This window comes from Chiloscyllium punctatum, chromosome 18 (genome assembly GCF_047496795.1).
Source record: "Chiloscyllium punctatum isolate Juve2018m chromosome 18, sChiPun1.3, whole genome shotgun sequence".
Taxonomy (NCBI): domain Eukaryota; kingdom Metazoa; phylum Chordata; class Chondrichthyes; order Orectolobiformes; family Hemiscylliidae; genus Chiloscyllium; species Chiloscyllium punctatum.
This window is the reverse complement of record NC_092756.1, coordinates 98,979,376-98,996,859: the sequence shown is the minus strand read 5'-3', so window position 1 is coordinate 98,996,859 and position 17,484 is coordinate 98,979,376. Positions and strand designations below refer to the sequence as shown.

The 17,484-nt window shown below is 58.0% G+C and overlaps 1 protein-coding gene across 4 annotated transcripts in view; it reads right to left on the bottom strand.

Annotated features, from left to right (window-relative positions):
- Positions 1-17,208, bottom strand: part of LOC140489398 (synaptogyrin-1-like) — a 44,296-nt gene extending 27,088 nt beyond the window's left edge. Inside the window, exon 1 of one of the 4 annotated variants that reach the window (XM_072588912.1) lies at positions 17,062-17,208. In XM_072588912.1, coding sequence (XP_072445013.1) covers positions 17,062-17,169 — 108 coding nt within the window. In that variant the 5' untranslated portion in view covers positions 17,170-17,208. The remainder of the gene's footprint in view (positions 1-17,061) is intronic. The other 3 variants (XM_072588913.1, XM_072588910.1, XM_072588911.1) reach the window with 3 other exon arrangements.
- Between the last annotated feature and the right edge of the window lie 276 nt (positions 17,209-17,484).

The following is a 17,484-nucleotide window of genomic DNA, read 5'->3' as shown; positions in this document are numbered from 1 at the left end:
AAAGGAAAGGAAGGATAACCAGACTCAAGTTATTCATATATAAGTCAAGCGATAGTGACTATATTCTGTCCCTTAGTGATGGTCACAGCCCGGCATTTTGTATGGCATGCATGTTACTTGCCACTTGTCAGCCCTAGCCTGGATATTGTCTGGACCTTGTTGCATTTGGACATGTTCCAAATGTGTTTTTATTGAATTCAAATTCCACCATCTGCCATGGTGGGATTTGAACCTGGGTCCCCAGAACATTATCTGTGTCTCTGGATTAGATCTCGTGGTGATACCACCAGGCCTTCACCTTCCCTTGAGAGAAAGGTCAGTGCTGCCTTCCACTGTAGGGATTCTGATATGATTGCAACCAAACGTGTTAACTCACTTTAAATTTGGGTGGATGTTATGACCGTTTTAAAAAATTTTTTCCCCCCCTTGAACTTTGGTTATCATTTGGGTGAAGTTGGTTGCGCAAGGAGCAGGGTGAAAATGGCAGCACTGATGTACTGGTCACATCTTTGCCTGAAATGAGAAATCTGGACCAAAAAGTCTTAAAGAGCAGCAAGGAGGTCTAAGTCCACCATCCACAATGTGAATCAGGTGCACCATGACTGTCTTAAGTCATGGGCTCTTCTTAAAACTGTCAAAATCACCAACACTACATCTTTTTTCCTTCACCTTCCTGGTATTTGGGTTATTGTTTGTCGACTGAGGGAAGCAGGGATAGCAGCACTATCAGGACAAATTAGTGACTAAGATACCAACTAAATGAAGTGTGCTACATTGGAAAGAAATGGCCTTTTATTTAGAGCTGTAAATACCCAGCACTTACGTTGCATATGTAGTTTCAGAAAAGCTTGAAGCGAGAATCTTTTTGAAGATATTATATATTGCTCATCCTAAATTGCTCTGTGGTAGTGGGCTGCTGGAGATCAAGAAATGGTAATATACTTTAAAGATTGCCAAGTCTCTCACCATGATTTTGAAGTGGTGTTTCCTTCTGTTTACCCTAATCTTACCTTTAGGTTTAGTGAGTATTTTGAAGGGAGATTTGGTGAATTGACGCAGTGCATCTGTTTTCCCGGAGCGTTGGAGGCTAGGGGGTGACCTTCGAGGTTTACAAAATTGAGGGGCATGGAAAGGGTAAATAGGCAGAGTCATTTCCCATGGATCAGGGAGTCCAGAACTAGAGGGCATAGGTTTGGGGTGAGAGGGGGAAAAATATAAAAGACACCAACAGGGCGGTACATGTATGGAATGCGTTGCCAGAGGATGTGGTGGAGGCTGGTACAATTGCAACATTTAGGAGGCATTTGGATGGGTGTATGAATAGGAAGGGTTTGGAGGGATATGGGCCAGGTGCTGGCAGGTGGGACTAGATTGGGTTGGGATATCTGGTCAGCATGGAAGGGTTGGACCGAAGGGTCTGTTTCCATGCTGTACATCTCTATGACTCTATGAACACAAGTTTAAAGATTTCAGAACAAAAGTAAAATACAATCGCATTAATCACAACAGGACTTATTTAAATTACTCACACCAGAGAAAACTCCATTCACCGTCACATGTTTCAGACTTAATTTAACTGTGGCTTCAGTTTCCAGTCTTGAGAATCTGATGGCCTCTTTAAGCCTTCACACAGAGTTTAAATTTCTCAGTATTGAATAACCCCTTCAGGGTTTTAACCAAACAATTCTGGCCTGAAATTTCAAACTAAACTCCTTATATGGAGGTATCCTATTCCTCAACATTTCTAAATTGTCTCCTTTCTACAGGAGCAAATGTTTTAAACATTCAACCAATACTTCTGCAAATAGAAATCAAGCTCTGGGCATCTCCACTCAGGTAAGAATAATTAATCTCTGACCTTCTAAAATGAACCCCAAAGCACAACTATATACATGTACTCTGCTCATTCTCAAAACCTACCTAAATGTAAATAAAACCAACTACTCTCCAAAAACTCTCTCTCACATGTTTTGTTTTAAGAAGTCACCATGGCTACAGAGATACTTACAAATTAATCATTAAACAGACTCAAAACCCACTTACCACTAGTTCAAAATCCAAAAATCTGAAATACATGATATTAAAATATATAGAAACCATACACCTTACATCACAGATCATGATTTCCAATGACAACAAATCAAGTTGATTTTTATCATTCTGGGCATTTGAACCACACAATACCACTCAAAGTGGCTGCTGTCCTTCTGCTTACAATCGCAACTTGCATCAGAAGAATATTTTAGCCTATTTAACATTAGGGTAAGGTATGGGTTGTAACAGGTTCATCACTGGGAGCTCAATGTGATTTTAAATATACAAATCAAAGAACATCGTACAACTGTATCACACTCATTAACAGGTAGCAATACAGATGCAATTTCTCCTATAATGTGCCGATACCAACATTTTAAAAATGTACATACATGCCTATAATACAAAGTGGAAATCACCTACTTCACCTCGTATCTAATGAGACATTTATCCAAGGCTCACCTCGACTCTCTCAGAGGAATGAAAAGGGACTATGATTCTGAAGGAGAGCAGAGGAATTCTACCATATTGTCCTGATCAATATTTAGCCCTCAATCAATACCACTAAAAATCAAATTATTTGATCATTCGTATATTGTTGTTTGTGGCACCTTGCTGTACACAGATTCCGTGCCTTTCTTACTACAATGAAATGGGGATGATGCTTCTGTCAAGGGTTTTGGGATGTTCTAAGGTTATCAATGGTGCTGCAAAAATAGGGGACTGTCCTTATCCTTCCTTTAAAAGCCAGTTCTGGCATAATTGCAACTCTGCCACCATACACAGCGCACCAAAAATAAATTTGCTGGTCCACATGGTAGAATGACAGTCATTAAGCATACGTAATACTTTTTAACTGAAATAAGAACTGCAGATGTTGGAAGTCCGAAACAAAAGCAGAAATTGCTGGAGAAACTCAGCAGGTCTGGCAGCAACCTGATGGGTTCTGAAGAAGGGTCACTGGACTCAAAACATTACCTCTGTTTTGCTCTCCACAGATGCTGCCATACCTGAACTTTTCCAGCAATTTCTGTTTTTGTTATGGGTTTTTATTGGGCCAGCTTTTAATTTGACTTAAAACAAAGCTCTCTGTCATGGAGGGGAGAGGAATTTGAACCAATGTCCCCTGAACATTTGCCTGGGGCTCTGCAGTGCTAGCCCACTGAATGTACCGCAAGATCACTGTTTCCCCTCTGCAGTATGTTCTCTGTCAGAAGGTGGGGAATGTGGCAATCAATTTGTATACTGTAAGTTCTCACAAACAGCAATGTTGCAATGACCAGATCCTAACTTTTTAAAAAGAGCAGAAATTGGGCCAGGACACTGGGGAGGAAGTCTCTGCTCTTCATCAAATAATGATCAGGGGGATCCTTTATCCTGTCATCCCCAATGAGCATCGATGATGCAGACTACAAACAACATGTTAGCATAACAAAGCTCCAAATGAATAACCGCCTTTTCATCAAAAGCAGACAAACAGCACAGCTCAGTTCAGAACGCCGTAGACATGTGCCCATGTTGACAATTTCCCACTGCCATCACAGCTCACTGCAGGGTGTCCCACTAAACACACTGCCTTTACATACAATGAAACACACTCAGTATCCCTCCAGCCAGCCCAGCGGACCATAAGGAATTCTCATTCACCATCCAATAATCAGTGCTTCTACACCAGGGAGGAGAAACTTATCATGATTCAGCCACAAAGCATGTCGTATACAAACGATGCTGAATACTGTCTATGAACAATGGCCCTCTCAGGTATAAAGAACCTCAAAATCAAAATACCAGCATCAATTCTTCAAGTCCTGTGGCAAGAAAGGTAGTCCTCTCCCAAGCCCACCTGCCCAGCACTTGAGGCACTGATCACTCAAAATCAGCCCCGCTGAATGGGACATTTCATGCCTGACACCAGACTCTGAAAACAATTGCTCGACTAGGAACGAGTGTGGCAAGAGACTCCCAGGAATACAGCGAAAATACCTTGGTGTCCTCAAAACCTGCGATCAGCTAAAATACCCGCGCCAACTCACTTCTGACCCTGTCTCGTCAACAACCAAATGAAGGAGGCAAGGATTTGTTAAGTGGAAATCATGTCAAACTAATTTGCTGGAGCTTTCTGAAGAGTCGAAAAGTGTGGCGCTGGAAAAGCACAGACGGTCAGGCAGCAACCGAGGAGCTGGGCAGAAGCCCTTCGTCACCTTTTCTGAAGAGACTGCAGAGTGAATGGATGAGGATGAGGATGAGGCTAAGGCTGTAGGTGTGGCGTACATGGACTTCCAAAAGGTGTTCAATTCCAGTGCTACTCAACAGACTTGAGGAAAGTGAGAGATCATGAAATAAAAGGGTTTGGAAGCAATGTAGGTAGAAGATCAGCTGAGGAATACAAAACAGAGTCATCGTACACAAGCATTTTTCAGGCTGGAGAACAGTTTAGAATGGACTTCCCCAGGGTACAGTATTGGGATCCTTGCCTTTCTTGTAATATATTAATATCTGAATCTCAGTGAGGAGATAATTTCAAAGTTTGATTTGATTTATTATTGTCACGTGTACCAAGATAGAGTGAAAAGTATTGTTTTGTGTGCTAACCAGACAAATCATACCTTACATAAGTACATCAGGCTAATAGAACAGAATGTAGAATGTAGTACTACAGCAACAGAGAAGGTGCAGAGAAAGATCAACTCTAATATGAGAGGTCCGTACAGAAGTCTGATAACAGTGGGGAAGAAGCTGTTCCTAAGTTTGCGGACAATACAAATCTTGGAAAAAATGTAAACTAGGAAGAAGACAGTGTAAACCTTAAAAAGGACACTGACATATTGGTGGTGTGGGCAGATAGGTGGCAGATGGTGGAGTGGGCAGATAGGTGGCAGATGAAGATCAGTGCAGCAAAGTGTGAGGTGATGCATAGGTATAAAGAACATGGGGAAACATTAACAGCTGTAATATTCAAAAGGGTGTGCAGGAGCTCAGAGACCACAGCACCTATGCATTAACCCTTCAGGTACTCTGCCTGTATTCCTGATGAAGGGCTTTTGCCCGAAACGTTGATTTTCCTGCTCCTCGGATGCTGCCTGAACTGCTGTGCTTTTCCAGTACCACTCGAATCTAGTGTCTGTGCATTAAGTAGTTAAAAAGCAGTAAGAACTAGGTAGAAAAAACTTTAAGCAATCCAGCATTCTAGGATTCATTAGCAGGGGCACAGAGTACAACAGCAGGGAGTGTTATGCTGAACCGATATTGAATACTGGTTAGACCTCAGCTGGAGTAGTGCATATAGTTCAGAGGACATAAGAAGTATGTGAATGCACTAGAGAGCATGCAGGAACCGTTTACAACAGGAATAATGTCTATAGGAATAGTGCCAGAGACCAGAGGATAGCAAATGATGTTCCCTTATTCAAGAAGGGGCGTAGAGACAACCCTGGTAATTATAGATCAGTAAGCATGACTTCAATTGTGGGTAAAGTGTTGGAAAGGATTAAGACGACAGGATTTATAATCATTTAGAAAGGAATAAGTTGATTCGGGATAGTTAACATGGTTTTGTAAAGGGTAGGTCATGCCTCACTAACCTTACTCAGTTCTTTGAGAAGGTGACCAAACAGGTGGATGAGAATAAAGTGGTTGATGTGGTGTGTATGGATTTCAGTAAGGCACTTGATAAGGTTCCCCATGGTAGCCTATTGCACAAAATACAGAGGCATGGGATTGAGGGTGATTTAGCAGTTTGGTGAGTTAGCTTTTATTGGTAAAGGGCTTGATTTTCGGAGCTACAAGGTCATGCTGCAGCTGTACAAAACTCTGATGTAGCCACATTTGGAGTATTGTGTACAGTTGTGGTCACCGCATTATAGAAAGGAAGAGGAAGCTTTGGAAAGAGTAGAGACGATGTTGCCTGATATGGAGGGAAGGTCTTTCAGGGAAAGACTGAGGGACTTGAAGCTGCTTTCATTAGAGAAAGAAAGTTGAGAGGTGACTTAATTGAGACATAAGATAATCAGAGGATTAGACAGGGTGGACAGTGACAGCCTTTTTCCTTGGATGGTGATGGCTAGCACGAGGGGGCATAGCTTTAAATTGAGGGGTAATAGATATAGGACAGATGTCGTTTCTTTACTACAGAGAGTAGTAGGGGTGTGGAACACACTGCCTGCAACAGTAGTAGACTTGTCAATTTTAAGGGCATTTAAATGGTCATTGGATAAACATATGGATGAGAGTGGAGTAGTGTAGGTTAGATGGGCTTCAGATTAGTTTTACAGGTCAACGCAATATCGAGGGCCGAAGGGCCTGTACTGCGCTGGAATATTCTATGTTCTAACAATGAGTCCAGGAAAAAGAAATTTCAGTTATGAGGATAGATTTAGGAAGTTGGGACTGTTTTCCTTGGATAGGAAATGGATGAAAGGGGATTTGGTACAAGTTTTGAAAATAACGAAGGGGTTTGAACAGAGTATGTTGGGAGAAATGGAAACTCTGGTAAAAGGATTGAAAACCAGAGCAACAGACTTAAAGTGCTTTGTGACAGAAGGGAATGCGAGGTGAGAAAATCCTTATTCACCCAGCGAGTGGTTAGGCTCTGGAATGCATAGCCTGGAAGGGTGATGGAGACAGGTTCAGAGGTATTCAAGAAGGCATTGGATGTTATTTAAAGAGAAATAATGAATAGGGTTACAGTGAAATGCATGAGTTTGGCATAAAGTGAAAATGCTTAGAGAGCTGGTGTCATCACAGTGGGTCGAATGGCCTCCTTCTGCATCTTAATTCTGAGATTTTAAAACTGGATCTGATCTCAGGAACATAGATCATCAAACTAATTAAATATAAAAAAAACTCTGACCAATGAACTTCTGGCTGAAATGAGTTGAGGGGCAAAAGGAAACTCTATAAATGGTCCAAAGATTAAAATCCATTGTACTACTGGACTGAAATTTTATATTATTATTCCAGTATATTATTCCATTCCCTTTTGTTGCTCTTCATCTTGCCCCAGGCTCAGGAAATTAATTCTTGTTTCTCTTGAGACTCTATGGAAGTGGTGACTGGAAAGAGGCACTCCTCCTCCATCCATTTTGTGCTTTCCTGCAAATCTTATGTACTTCTCCTGCTCCACTCACTCCTTCATATTTCCCATGAAATCCAACGGGTCTCAGCGAAACAAAATGGCTCATACTTTAGCATTGTGGCCATGCTCACACAGCACTGTAAATGCCCATTCCCCATCAGTGCCAGGCAGACTGACAGCGAGAGACCGACACACGCACAGACAGACAGAAAGGCCGAGAGTGAGAGACCGACACACAGACAGGCTGAGAGCAAGCGAGAGACGCAGACAGACAGGCCAAGAGTGAGAGAGACACACACACACGCACACACACACCCAGGCCAAGAGTGAGAGACAGACAAACAGACTGGCCGAGTGAGAGACAGCACAAGACACATAACAGCGGCCAGATGAGAATGAGAGAGAGAGAGACACACACACACTCAGACGCTAGGCCAGAGGAGAAATAACAGAAACAGGGTGGGTAAGAAAAAGACACACCGATCGGCCGAGCAAAAAAGAAACACATCACAATTTTAAACAATAATGTGACTTTGTTCTCAGGCCTAAAAAGGATTTGTTACATAACAAAAATGCAAAATTACATGTAATTGGTAGCCAGCTGCTACCAACAAACAGCCACAGCAACACAAAAATCAGATCAGAGACCGGCTCACCCGAACCAACTTCATTTAATGCTTAGTTCTGAGGCGGTGTCTAAATAGTGCCCAACAACATTAATATTGCAGAAATCTCAGGAGGTGCTGAAAGGGTGACTGTAGCTTTTAACCAGAAACATATACTGGATATGGCACTGAGGATCAGTGATACAAATCACATAAACAAGGTTCATAAACCTGTGTTAACTATTCAAAATGTTCCTAAAGTCCCTTAGCACAGGGACATGGAGTGTGCAATGATTCTTAATTAACGCTAGGGCATTTTGAAAAACTCCCTGTCAAACTGATGCCTTATCTTTTTTGACTGCGAGTTGACATTGCTCATTGTCTGAAGTGTAGCAAATCCAAAGTCTATTTCACTCCTTTCCTTTCATTCTGCACCCACATTTCTATCTTCTCTCTCCTCGTCCCACCACAACCTTACACACGCAAACACACCCAATCCAAGGACCATATTCTCTCCCCAAAACTGGCTCAACCCACTTTCGCCCCCAAATTAGATTCATTCTCTCCTCTTGCAAATTCCTCCCTCACCACCCTTCCCCCTCACTCCCACCCTCACGCATCTCCCCGCCCCACACCCCCACCGCTCACCCCCCTTCCACACTACACCATACCCCCTCCCTCACCCCTCATATCCCCCACATTCACACCCCTACTCCCTTACCCCCTCCCATACCCCCAAACCCGCACCAGTAACTCCCACCCCCAGCCCCCCCTACCACACTCCCCGGTTCCCCACCACCCCTCCTTCCCCAACCCCCATGCCCCCCCACCACACCCATTCTGCACCCCCACCCCCTCATGAGCCCCTCTCAACCCCCCTCCCTAATTCCCTTCCCTCACTCTCATCCCTCCTCTCCCCTTACCCCCTCCCCTCATTCCCCTCTCCTCTCTCTCCCTCCCCTCACCCCCTCCCCTCTCACTCCCTCACCCCCCGCCCACTTCCCTCCCCCCCACACCCCTCCCCCCCTCCCTCCCCCCCACACCCCTCCCCCCCTCCCTCCCCCCCACACCCCTCCCCCCCTCCCTCCCCCCCCACACCCCTCCCCCTCAGGCCCCTCCCCGCCTACACCTCTCCCTCCCCTCTCCCCCCTCACCTTCCCCCCTCCCCCTTCTCCCCCACCCCCTCACCCCCCTCCTCCTCACCCTTCACCCCTCCACCTCCCCCCCATCTACCGCTCCACCTCCCCCCATCTTCCCCCCCTCCACCTCCCCCCATCTTCCCCCCCCTCCACATCTCCCCCTCCCCCCATCTCCCCCTCCACCTCCCCCCCATCCCCCCCTCCACCTCCCCCCATCCCTCCCTCCACCTCCCCCCATCCCCCCCCTCCACCTCCCCCCATCCCCCTCCCCCCTCCCCCCTCCACCTTCCCCCCTCACCCTCACCCCCCTCTCCCCCTCACCCCCCTCTCCCCCTCCACCTCACCCTCACCCCCCCACCTCACCCTCACCCCCCTCTCCCCCTCCACCTCACCCCCCCTCTCTCCCTCCCCCTCACCCCCCCGCTCCCCTCACCCAGCTCCACCCTATCCCCCTCTTCCCCTCCACCTCCCCCTCAGCCACCTCTCCCCCTCCACCTCCCCCTCACCCCCCACTCCCCCTCCCCCTCAACACCCACTCCCCCTCCACCTCCCCCTCACCCCCCACCCCCCCTCCCCCTCCACCTCCCTCAACCCCCACTCCCCCTCCACTCCCCCTCCACCTCCCCCTCACCCTCCACCTCCACCTCCCACCTCCCCCTCACCCCCCACTCCCCCTCCACCTCCCCTTCACCCCCCACTCCCCCTCCACCTCCCCTCCCTCACCCCCCTCCACCTCCCCTCCCTCACCCCCCTCCACCTCCCCTCCCTCACCCCCCTCCACCTCCCCTCCCTCACCCCCCTCACCCCCCTCCACCTCCCCCTCAGTCCCCTCTCTGCCTCCACCTCCCCCTCACCCCCCTCCACCTCCCCCTCACCCCCCTCCACCTCCACCTCCCCCTCACCCCCCCTCCACCTCCCCCTCACCCCCCTCCACCACCCCCTCACCCCCCTCCACCCCCCTCACCCCCCTCCCACCTCCCCCTCACCCCCCTCCACCTCCACCTCACCCCCCCCCACCTCCACCTCACCCCCCCACCACCTCACCCCCCTCCACCTCCACCTCACCCCCCTCCACCTCACCCACCTCACCCCCCTCCCCCCTCACCCACCTCACCCTCCCCCCTCCACCTCACCCCCCTCCCCCTCACCCCCTCCCCCTCATCCCCCTCCCCCCTCACCCCCCCTCCCCCTCACCCCCCTCCCCCTCACCCCCCTCCCCCTCACCCCCCTCCCCCTCATCTCCCTCCCCCACCTCACCCCCCTCCCCCCTCACCCACCTCACCCTCACCCCCATCCCCCACCTCACCCCCCTCCCCCTCACCCACCTCACCCCCCTCCCCCTCACCCCCCCTCCCCCTTACCCTCACCCACCTCACCCCCCTCCACCTCACCCTCACCCCCCTCCCCCCCCCTCCACCTCCCCCTCACCCCCCTCCACTCACCCCCCCTCTCCACCTCCCCCTCACCCCCCTCACCTCCCTCCACTCACCCCCCTCTCCACCTCCCCCTCACCCCCCTCATCTCCCTCCACTCACCCCCCTCTCCACCTCCCCCTCTCCCCCTCCACCTCACCCCCCTCTCCCCCCTCCCCCTCTCCCCCCTCTCCCCCTTCCACCTCACCCCCCTCTCCCCCTTCCACCTCACCCCCCTCTCCCCCTAACATCTCCCTCATCCCCTCCACCACACCTTCCTCTCGCCACCCCCTACCCCTCACCTCCCTCCACCTCCCCCCCTCACCCCCTCCACCTCACCCCTCTCCACCTCACCCCCCTCCACCTCACCCCTCTCCCCCTCCACTTCACCCCCTCTCCCCCTCCACCTCACCCCCTCTCCCCCTCCACCTCACCCCCCATCACCCCCCTCTCCCCCTCCACCTCACCCCCCCTCTCCCCCTCCACCTAACCCCCCTCTCCCCCTCCACCTAACCCCCCCTCTCCCCACCACCTCCACCTCACCCCCCTCTCCCCACCTCACCCCCCTCTCCCCACCACCTCCCCCTCACCCCCCTCTCCCCACCCCCTCCCCCTCACCCCACCCCCTCCCCCCACCACCTCCCCCTCACCCCCCTCCCCGCACCACCTCCCCCTCACCCCCCTCCCCCTCACCCCCCTCTCCCCACCACCTCCCCCTCACCCCCCTCCCCCTCACCCCCCTCTCCCCACCACCTCCCCCTCCCCCTCACCCCCCTCTCCCCACCACCTCCCCCTCACCCTCACCCCCCTCTCCCCACCACCTCCCCCTCACCCTCACCCCCTCTCCCCACCACCTCCCCCTCACCCTCACCCCCCTCTCCCCACCACCTCCCCCTCACCCTCACCCCCCTCTCCCCACCACCTCCCCCTCACCCTCACCCCCCTCTCCCCACCACCTCCCCCTCACCCTCCTCCCCCTCACCCCCCTCTCCCCACCACCTCCCCCTCACCCCCCTCTCCCACCACCTCCCCCTCACCCACCTCCCCCTCACCCCCCTCTCCCCACCACCTCCCCCTCACCCCCCTCTCCCCACCACCTCCCCCTCACCCCCCTCTCCCCACCACCTCCCCCTCACCCCCCTCTCCCACCACCTCCCCCTCACCCCCCTCTCCCCACCACCTCCCCCTCACCCACCTCCCCCTCACCCCCTCTCCCCACCACCTCCCCCTCACCCCCCTCTCCCCACCACCTCCCCCTCACCCCCCTCTCCCCACCACCTCCCCCTCACCCACTTCCCCCTCACCCACTTCCCCCTCACCCCCCTCACCCACCTCCCCCTCACCCCCCTCTCCCCACCACCTCCCCCTCACCCACTTCCCCCTCACCCCCCTCACCCACCTCCCCCTCACCCCCCACCTCCCCACCCCCCCACCCCCCCCTCCCCCTCACCCCCCTCACCCACCTCCCCCTCACCCCCCACCTCCCCACCCCCCCACCCCCCCTCCCCCTCACCCCCCTCTCTACCTCCCCCTCACCCCCTCTCCACCTCACCCCCCTCCACCTCACCCCCCTCCACCTCCCCCCACCCCCTCTCCACCTCACCCCCCTCCACCTTACCCCCTCCCCCTCCACCTCCCCCTCACCCCCCTCTACTTCCCCCTCCACCTCCCCCTTTCCCCATCCACCTCCCCCTCACCCCCCTCTCCCCACCACCTCCCCCCCTCACCGACCCTCCCCTCCCTCACCGACACTCCCCTCTTCTCCCTCACCGACCCGACCCTCCCTCTCCCCCCTCACCGACCCGACCCTCCCTCACCGACCCTCCCCTCCCTCCTTCCCCGACCATCCCTCCCCCCCACCCCCCCCAACGACCCTCCCTCCCCTCCCTCACCGACCCTCCCTCCCCTCCGTCCCCTCCCCTCATGCCTTCACCGACCCACCCTCCCCTCCCTCACCCACCCCTCCCTCCCTCACCCTCCCCTCACCCACCCTCCCTCCCTCCCCTCCCTTCCCTCACCCACCCTCCCTCCCCTCCCTTCCCTCACCCACCCTCCCTCCTCTCCCTTCCCTCCCCTCCCTCACCGACGCTCCCCCCTCCCCTCCCTCACCGACCCTCCTCTCCCCTCCCCTCCCTCATCGACCCTCCTCTCCCCTCCCCTCACCGACCCTCCACTCCCCTCCCCTCCCTCACCGACCCTCCCCTCCCCTCCCTCACCGACCCTCCCCTCCCCTCCCTCACCGACCCTCCCCTCCCCTCCCTCACCGACCCTCCCTCCCCTCCACTCCCTCCCCTCCCTCACGGACCCTCCCTCCCCTCCACTCCCCTCCCTCACCGACCCTCCCTCCCCTCCACTCCCCTCCCTCACCGACCCTCCCTCCCCTCCACTCCCCTCCCTCACCGACCCTTCCTCCCCTCCCCTCCCCTCCCTCACCGACCCTCCCTCACCTACTCTCCCCTCCCTCCACTCCCCTCCCTCACCGACCCTCCCTCCCCTCCACTCCCTCCCCTCCCTCACGGACCCTCCCTCCCCTCCACTCCCCTCCCTCACCGACCCTCCCTCCCCTCCACTCCCCTCCCTCACCGACCCTTCCTCCCCTCCACTCCCCTCCCTCACCGACCCTCCCTCCCCGACCGACCCTCCCCTCCCTCACCGACCCTCCTCGCCTACCATCCCTCCTTCCTCCCCTCCCTCACCGACCCTCCCCTCCCCTCCCTCACCGACCCTCCCCTCCCGACCCTCTCTCCCCCCTCCATCCCCTCCCCTCTCTCCCCGACCCTCCCTCCCCGACCCTCCACTCCCTCATCGACCCTCCTCTCCCCTCCCCTCCTCTCCCCTCCACTCCACTCCCTCACCGACCCTCCCCTCCTCTCCCCTCCACTCCACTCCACTCCCTCCCCGACCCTCCTCTCCCCTCCCCTCCTCCACCGACCCAACCCTCCCCTACCCTCCCTCACCAACCCTCCCCTCTCTCACCGACCCGACCCTCCCCTCCCTCACCGACCCGACCCTCCCCTCCCTCACCGACCCGACCCTCCCTCACCAACCCTCCCTCACCGACCCTCCCCTCCCCGACCCTCCCCTCCCCGACCCTCGCCTCCCCTCCCTCACCGACCCTCGCCTCCCCTCCCCTCCCTCACCGACCCTCGCCTCCCCTCCCCTCCCTCACCGACCCTCGCCTCCCCTCCCCTCCCTCACCGACCCTCGCCTCCCCTCCCCTCCCTCACCGACCCTCGCCTCCCCTCCCCTCCCTCACCGACCCTCGCCTCCCCTCCCCTCCCTCACCGACCCTCGCCTCCCCTCCCCTCCCTCACCGACCCTCGCCTCCCCTCCCCTCCCTCACCGACCCTCGCCTCCCCTCCCCTCCCTCACCGACCCTCGCCTCCCCGACCCTCCACTCCCCTCCCCTCGCCTCCCCGACCCTCCACCCCATCACCGACCCTCCCTCCCCTCCACTCCCCTCCCTCACCGACCCTTCCTCCCCTCCACTCCCCTCCCTCACCGACCCTCCCTCCCCTCCACTCCCCTCCCTCACCGACCCTACCCTCCCCTCCCTCACCGAATCCCCCCCTCACCGACCCTCCTCGCCTACCCTCCCTCCTTCCTCCCCTCCCCTCCCTGACCCGACCCTCACCGACCCTCCCTCCTTCCTCCCCTCCCTCACCGACCCTCCCCTCCCCTCCCTCACCGACCCTCCCCTCCCGACCCTCTCTCCCCCCTCCATCCCCTCCCCTCTCTCCCCGACCCTCCCTCCCCGACCCTCCTCTCCCCTCCACTCCCTCACCGACCCTCCTCTCCCCTCCCCTCCTCTCCCCTCCACTCCACTCCACCCCACTCCCTCACCGACCCTCCTCTCCCCTCCCTCCCCGACCCTCCTCTCCCTTCCCCTCCCTCCCCGACCCTCCCCTCCCTCCCTCCCCGACCCTCCCCTCCTCCACCGACCCAACCCTCCCCGACCCTCCCTCACCGACCCTCCCGCACCGACCCTCCCCTCCCTCACCGACCCGACCCTCCCTCACCGACCGTCCCGCCCTGACCTTCCCCTCCCTCACCGACCCGACCCTCCCTCACCGACCCTCCCTCACCGACCCTCCCCTCCCCTCCCTCCCTCACCGACCCTCGCCTCCCCTCCCCTCCCTCACCGACCCTCCCCTCCCCGACCCTCCACCCCCCTCCCCTCCACCCCATCACCGACCCTCCTCTCCTCTCCCCTCCCTCACCGACCCTCCCTCCCCTCCCCTCCCCGACCCTCCTCTCCCCTCCCCTCCCCTCACCGACCCTCCTCTCCCCTCCCCTCCCCGACCCTCCTCTCCCCTCCCCTCCCCTCCCCGACCCTCCTCTCCCCTCCCCGACCCTCCTCTCCACTCCCCTCCCCTCACCGACCCTCCTCTCCCCTCCCCTCCCCTCCCCTCACCGACCCTCCTCTCCCCTCCCCTCCCCGACTCTCCTCTCCCCTCCCCTCCCCTCACCGACCCTCCTCTCCTCTCCCCTCCCCGACCCTCCTCTCCCCTCCCCGACCCTCCTCTCCCCTCCCCGACCCTCACCGACCCTCCTCTCCCCTCCCCTCACCGACCCTCCTCTCCCCTCCCCTCCCCTCACCGACCCTCCTCTCCCCTCCCCTCCCCTCACCGACCCTCCTCTCCCCTCCCCTCACCGACCCTCCTCTCCCCTCCCCTCACCGACCCTCCTCTCTCCTCCCCTCCCCTCACCGACCCTCCTCTCCCCTCCCCTCCCCTCACCGGACCCTCCTCTCCCCTCCCCTCCCCTCCCCGACCCTCCTCTCCCCTCCCCGACCCTCCTCTCCCCTCCCCTCCCCGACCCTCCTCTCCCCTCCCCTCCCCTCACCGACCCTCCTCTCCCCTCCCCTCACCGACCCTCCTCTCCCCTCACCGACCCTACTCTCCCCTCCCCGACCCTCCTCTCCCCGACCCTCCTCTCCCCTCCCCTCCCCTCACCGACCCTCCTCTCCCCTCCCCTCCCCTCCCCTCCCCTCTCCGACCCTCCTCTCCCCTCCCCGACCCTCCTCTCCCCTCCCCGACCCTCCTCTCCCCTCCCCGACCCTCCTCTCCCCTCCCTGACCCTCCTCTCCCCTCCCCGACCCTCCCCGACCCTCCTCTCCCCTCCCCGACCCTCCTCTCCCCTCCCCTCCCCTCACCGACCCTCCTCTCCCCTCCCCTCACCGACCCTCCTCTCCCCTCACCGACCCTACTCTCCCCGACCCTCCTCTCCCCTCCCCTCCCCTCACCGACCCTCCTCTCCCCCTCCCCTCCCCTCCCCTCTCCGACCCTCCTCTCCCCTCCCCGACCCTCCTCTCCCCTCCCCGACCCTCCTCTCCCCTCCCCGACCCTCCTCTCCCCTCCCCGACCCTCCTCTCCCCTCCCAGCCCTGACCCTCCTCTCCACTCCCCGCCCCTCACCGACCCTCCTCTCCCTTCCCCTCCCCGACCCTCCTCTCCCCTCCCCTCCCCGACCCTCCTCTCCCCTCCCCGACCCTCCTCTCCCCTCCCCTCCCCGACCCTCCTCTCCTCTCCCCTCCCCTCCCCGACCCTCCTCTCCTCTCCCCTCCCCTCCTCTCCCCTCCCCTCACCTCACCGACCCTCCTCTCCCCTCCCCTCACCGACCCTCCTCGCCCCTCCCCTCCCCTCACCGACCCTCCTCGACCCTCCCCTCCCCTCACCGACCCTCCTCGACCCTCCTCTCCCCTCCCCGACCCTCCTCTCCCTCCCCGACCCTCCTCTCCCCTCACCGACCCTCCTCTCCCCTCACCGACCCTCCTCTCCCCTCCCCTCCCCTCACCGACCCTCCTCTCCCCTCCCCGACCCTCCTCTCCCCTCCCCGACCCTCCTCTCCCCTCCCCTCACCGACCCTCCTCTCCCCTCCCTCACCGACCCTCCTCTCCCCTCCCCTCACCGACCCTCCTCTCCCCTCCCCTCACCGACCCTCCTCTCCCCTCCCCTCACCGACCCTCCTCTCCCCTCCCTCACCGACCCTCCTCTCCCCTCCCCTCCTTCACCGACCCCCCCTCCCTCACCGACCCTCCCTCACCCTCACCCTCACCCTCCCCCACCTCACCCTCACCGACCCAACCCTCCCCTCCCCTCACTGACCCTCCCCTCGTCTCCCCTCCCTCTGTCCCCTCCTCACCCTCACCCTCTGTCTCCTCCCCTCCCTCACCCTCCCCTCCCTCTGTCCCCTCCTCTCCCCTCCCTCTGTCCCCTCCTCACCCTCACCCTCTGTCCCCTCCCCTCCCTCACCCTCCCCTCCCTCTGTCCCCTCCTCACCCTCACCCTCTGTCCCCTCTCCCTCACCCTCTGTCCCCTCCCCCTCTGTCCCCTCACCCTCACCCTCTGTCCCCCTCCCCCTCACCCTCAGTCCCCTCCCCCTCACCCTCAGTCCCCTCCCCCTCACCCTCAGTCCCCTCACACCCTCTGTCCCCTCCCCCTCCCCCTCCCCCTCCCCCTCACCCTCTGTCCCCTCTCCCTCAGTCCCCTCCCCCTCACCCTCAGTCCCCCTCACACCCTCTGTCCCCTCCCCCTCACCCTCACCCTCACCCTCTGTCCCCTCCCCCTCACCCTCACCCCCCTCTCCCTCACCCCCCTCTCCCTCACCCTCTGTCCCCTCCCCTCACACCCTCACCCCCTCACCCTCAGTCCCCTCACCCTCACCCTCAGTCCCCTCACCCTCACCCTCACCTCACCCTCAGTCCCCTCACCCTCACCCTCAGTCCCCTCACCCTCACCCTCACCTCACCCTCACCCTCTGTCCCCTCACCCTCAGTCCCCTCTCCCTCTCCCTCACCCTCACCCAGCTGACGGCCCTCACGATGGTCTGAGGTTGTTTGATGAAGGTGACGGGGTCGAACGCTCCCCCCGCGCGCCCGGCTCCATAAGCTGCTGCAGCCTCCATCTTCCTGCAGCCTCTCCGCGAGCGCGCACGCGCTACACCCGCTCGGGGGCGCGCCGCCGCCGCCGCCGCCTCGACCTCGGCCACCGCCGGGACCGCGCGCGCGCCGCCGCCGCCTCGGCCTCAGCCACCGCCGGGAGCGCGCGCCGCCACCAATGGAAGCCACAAAGTGCAAACCCAGGGCCAGGGGGTTTAGGGGGAAAAGACCATCCCCAAACACAATTCAAAAACAGGGAAGATGCACACGCAGGAAATGCAAGAGGGCCATCTTTGTGCACAAATAAAAATATTAATTACAGTTTGTTTCCATCTTAAATT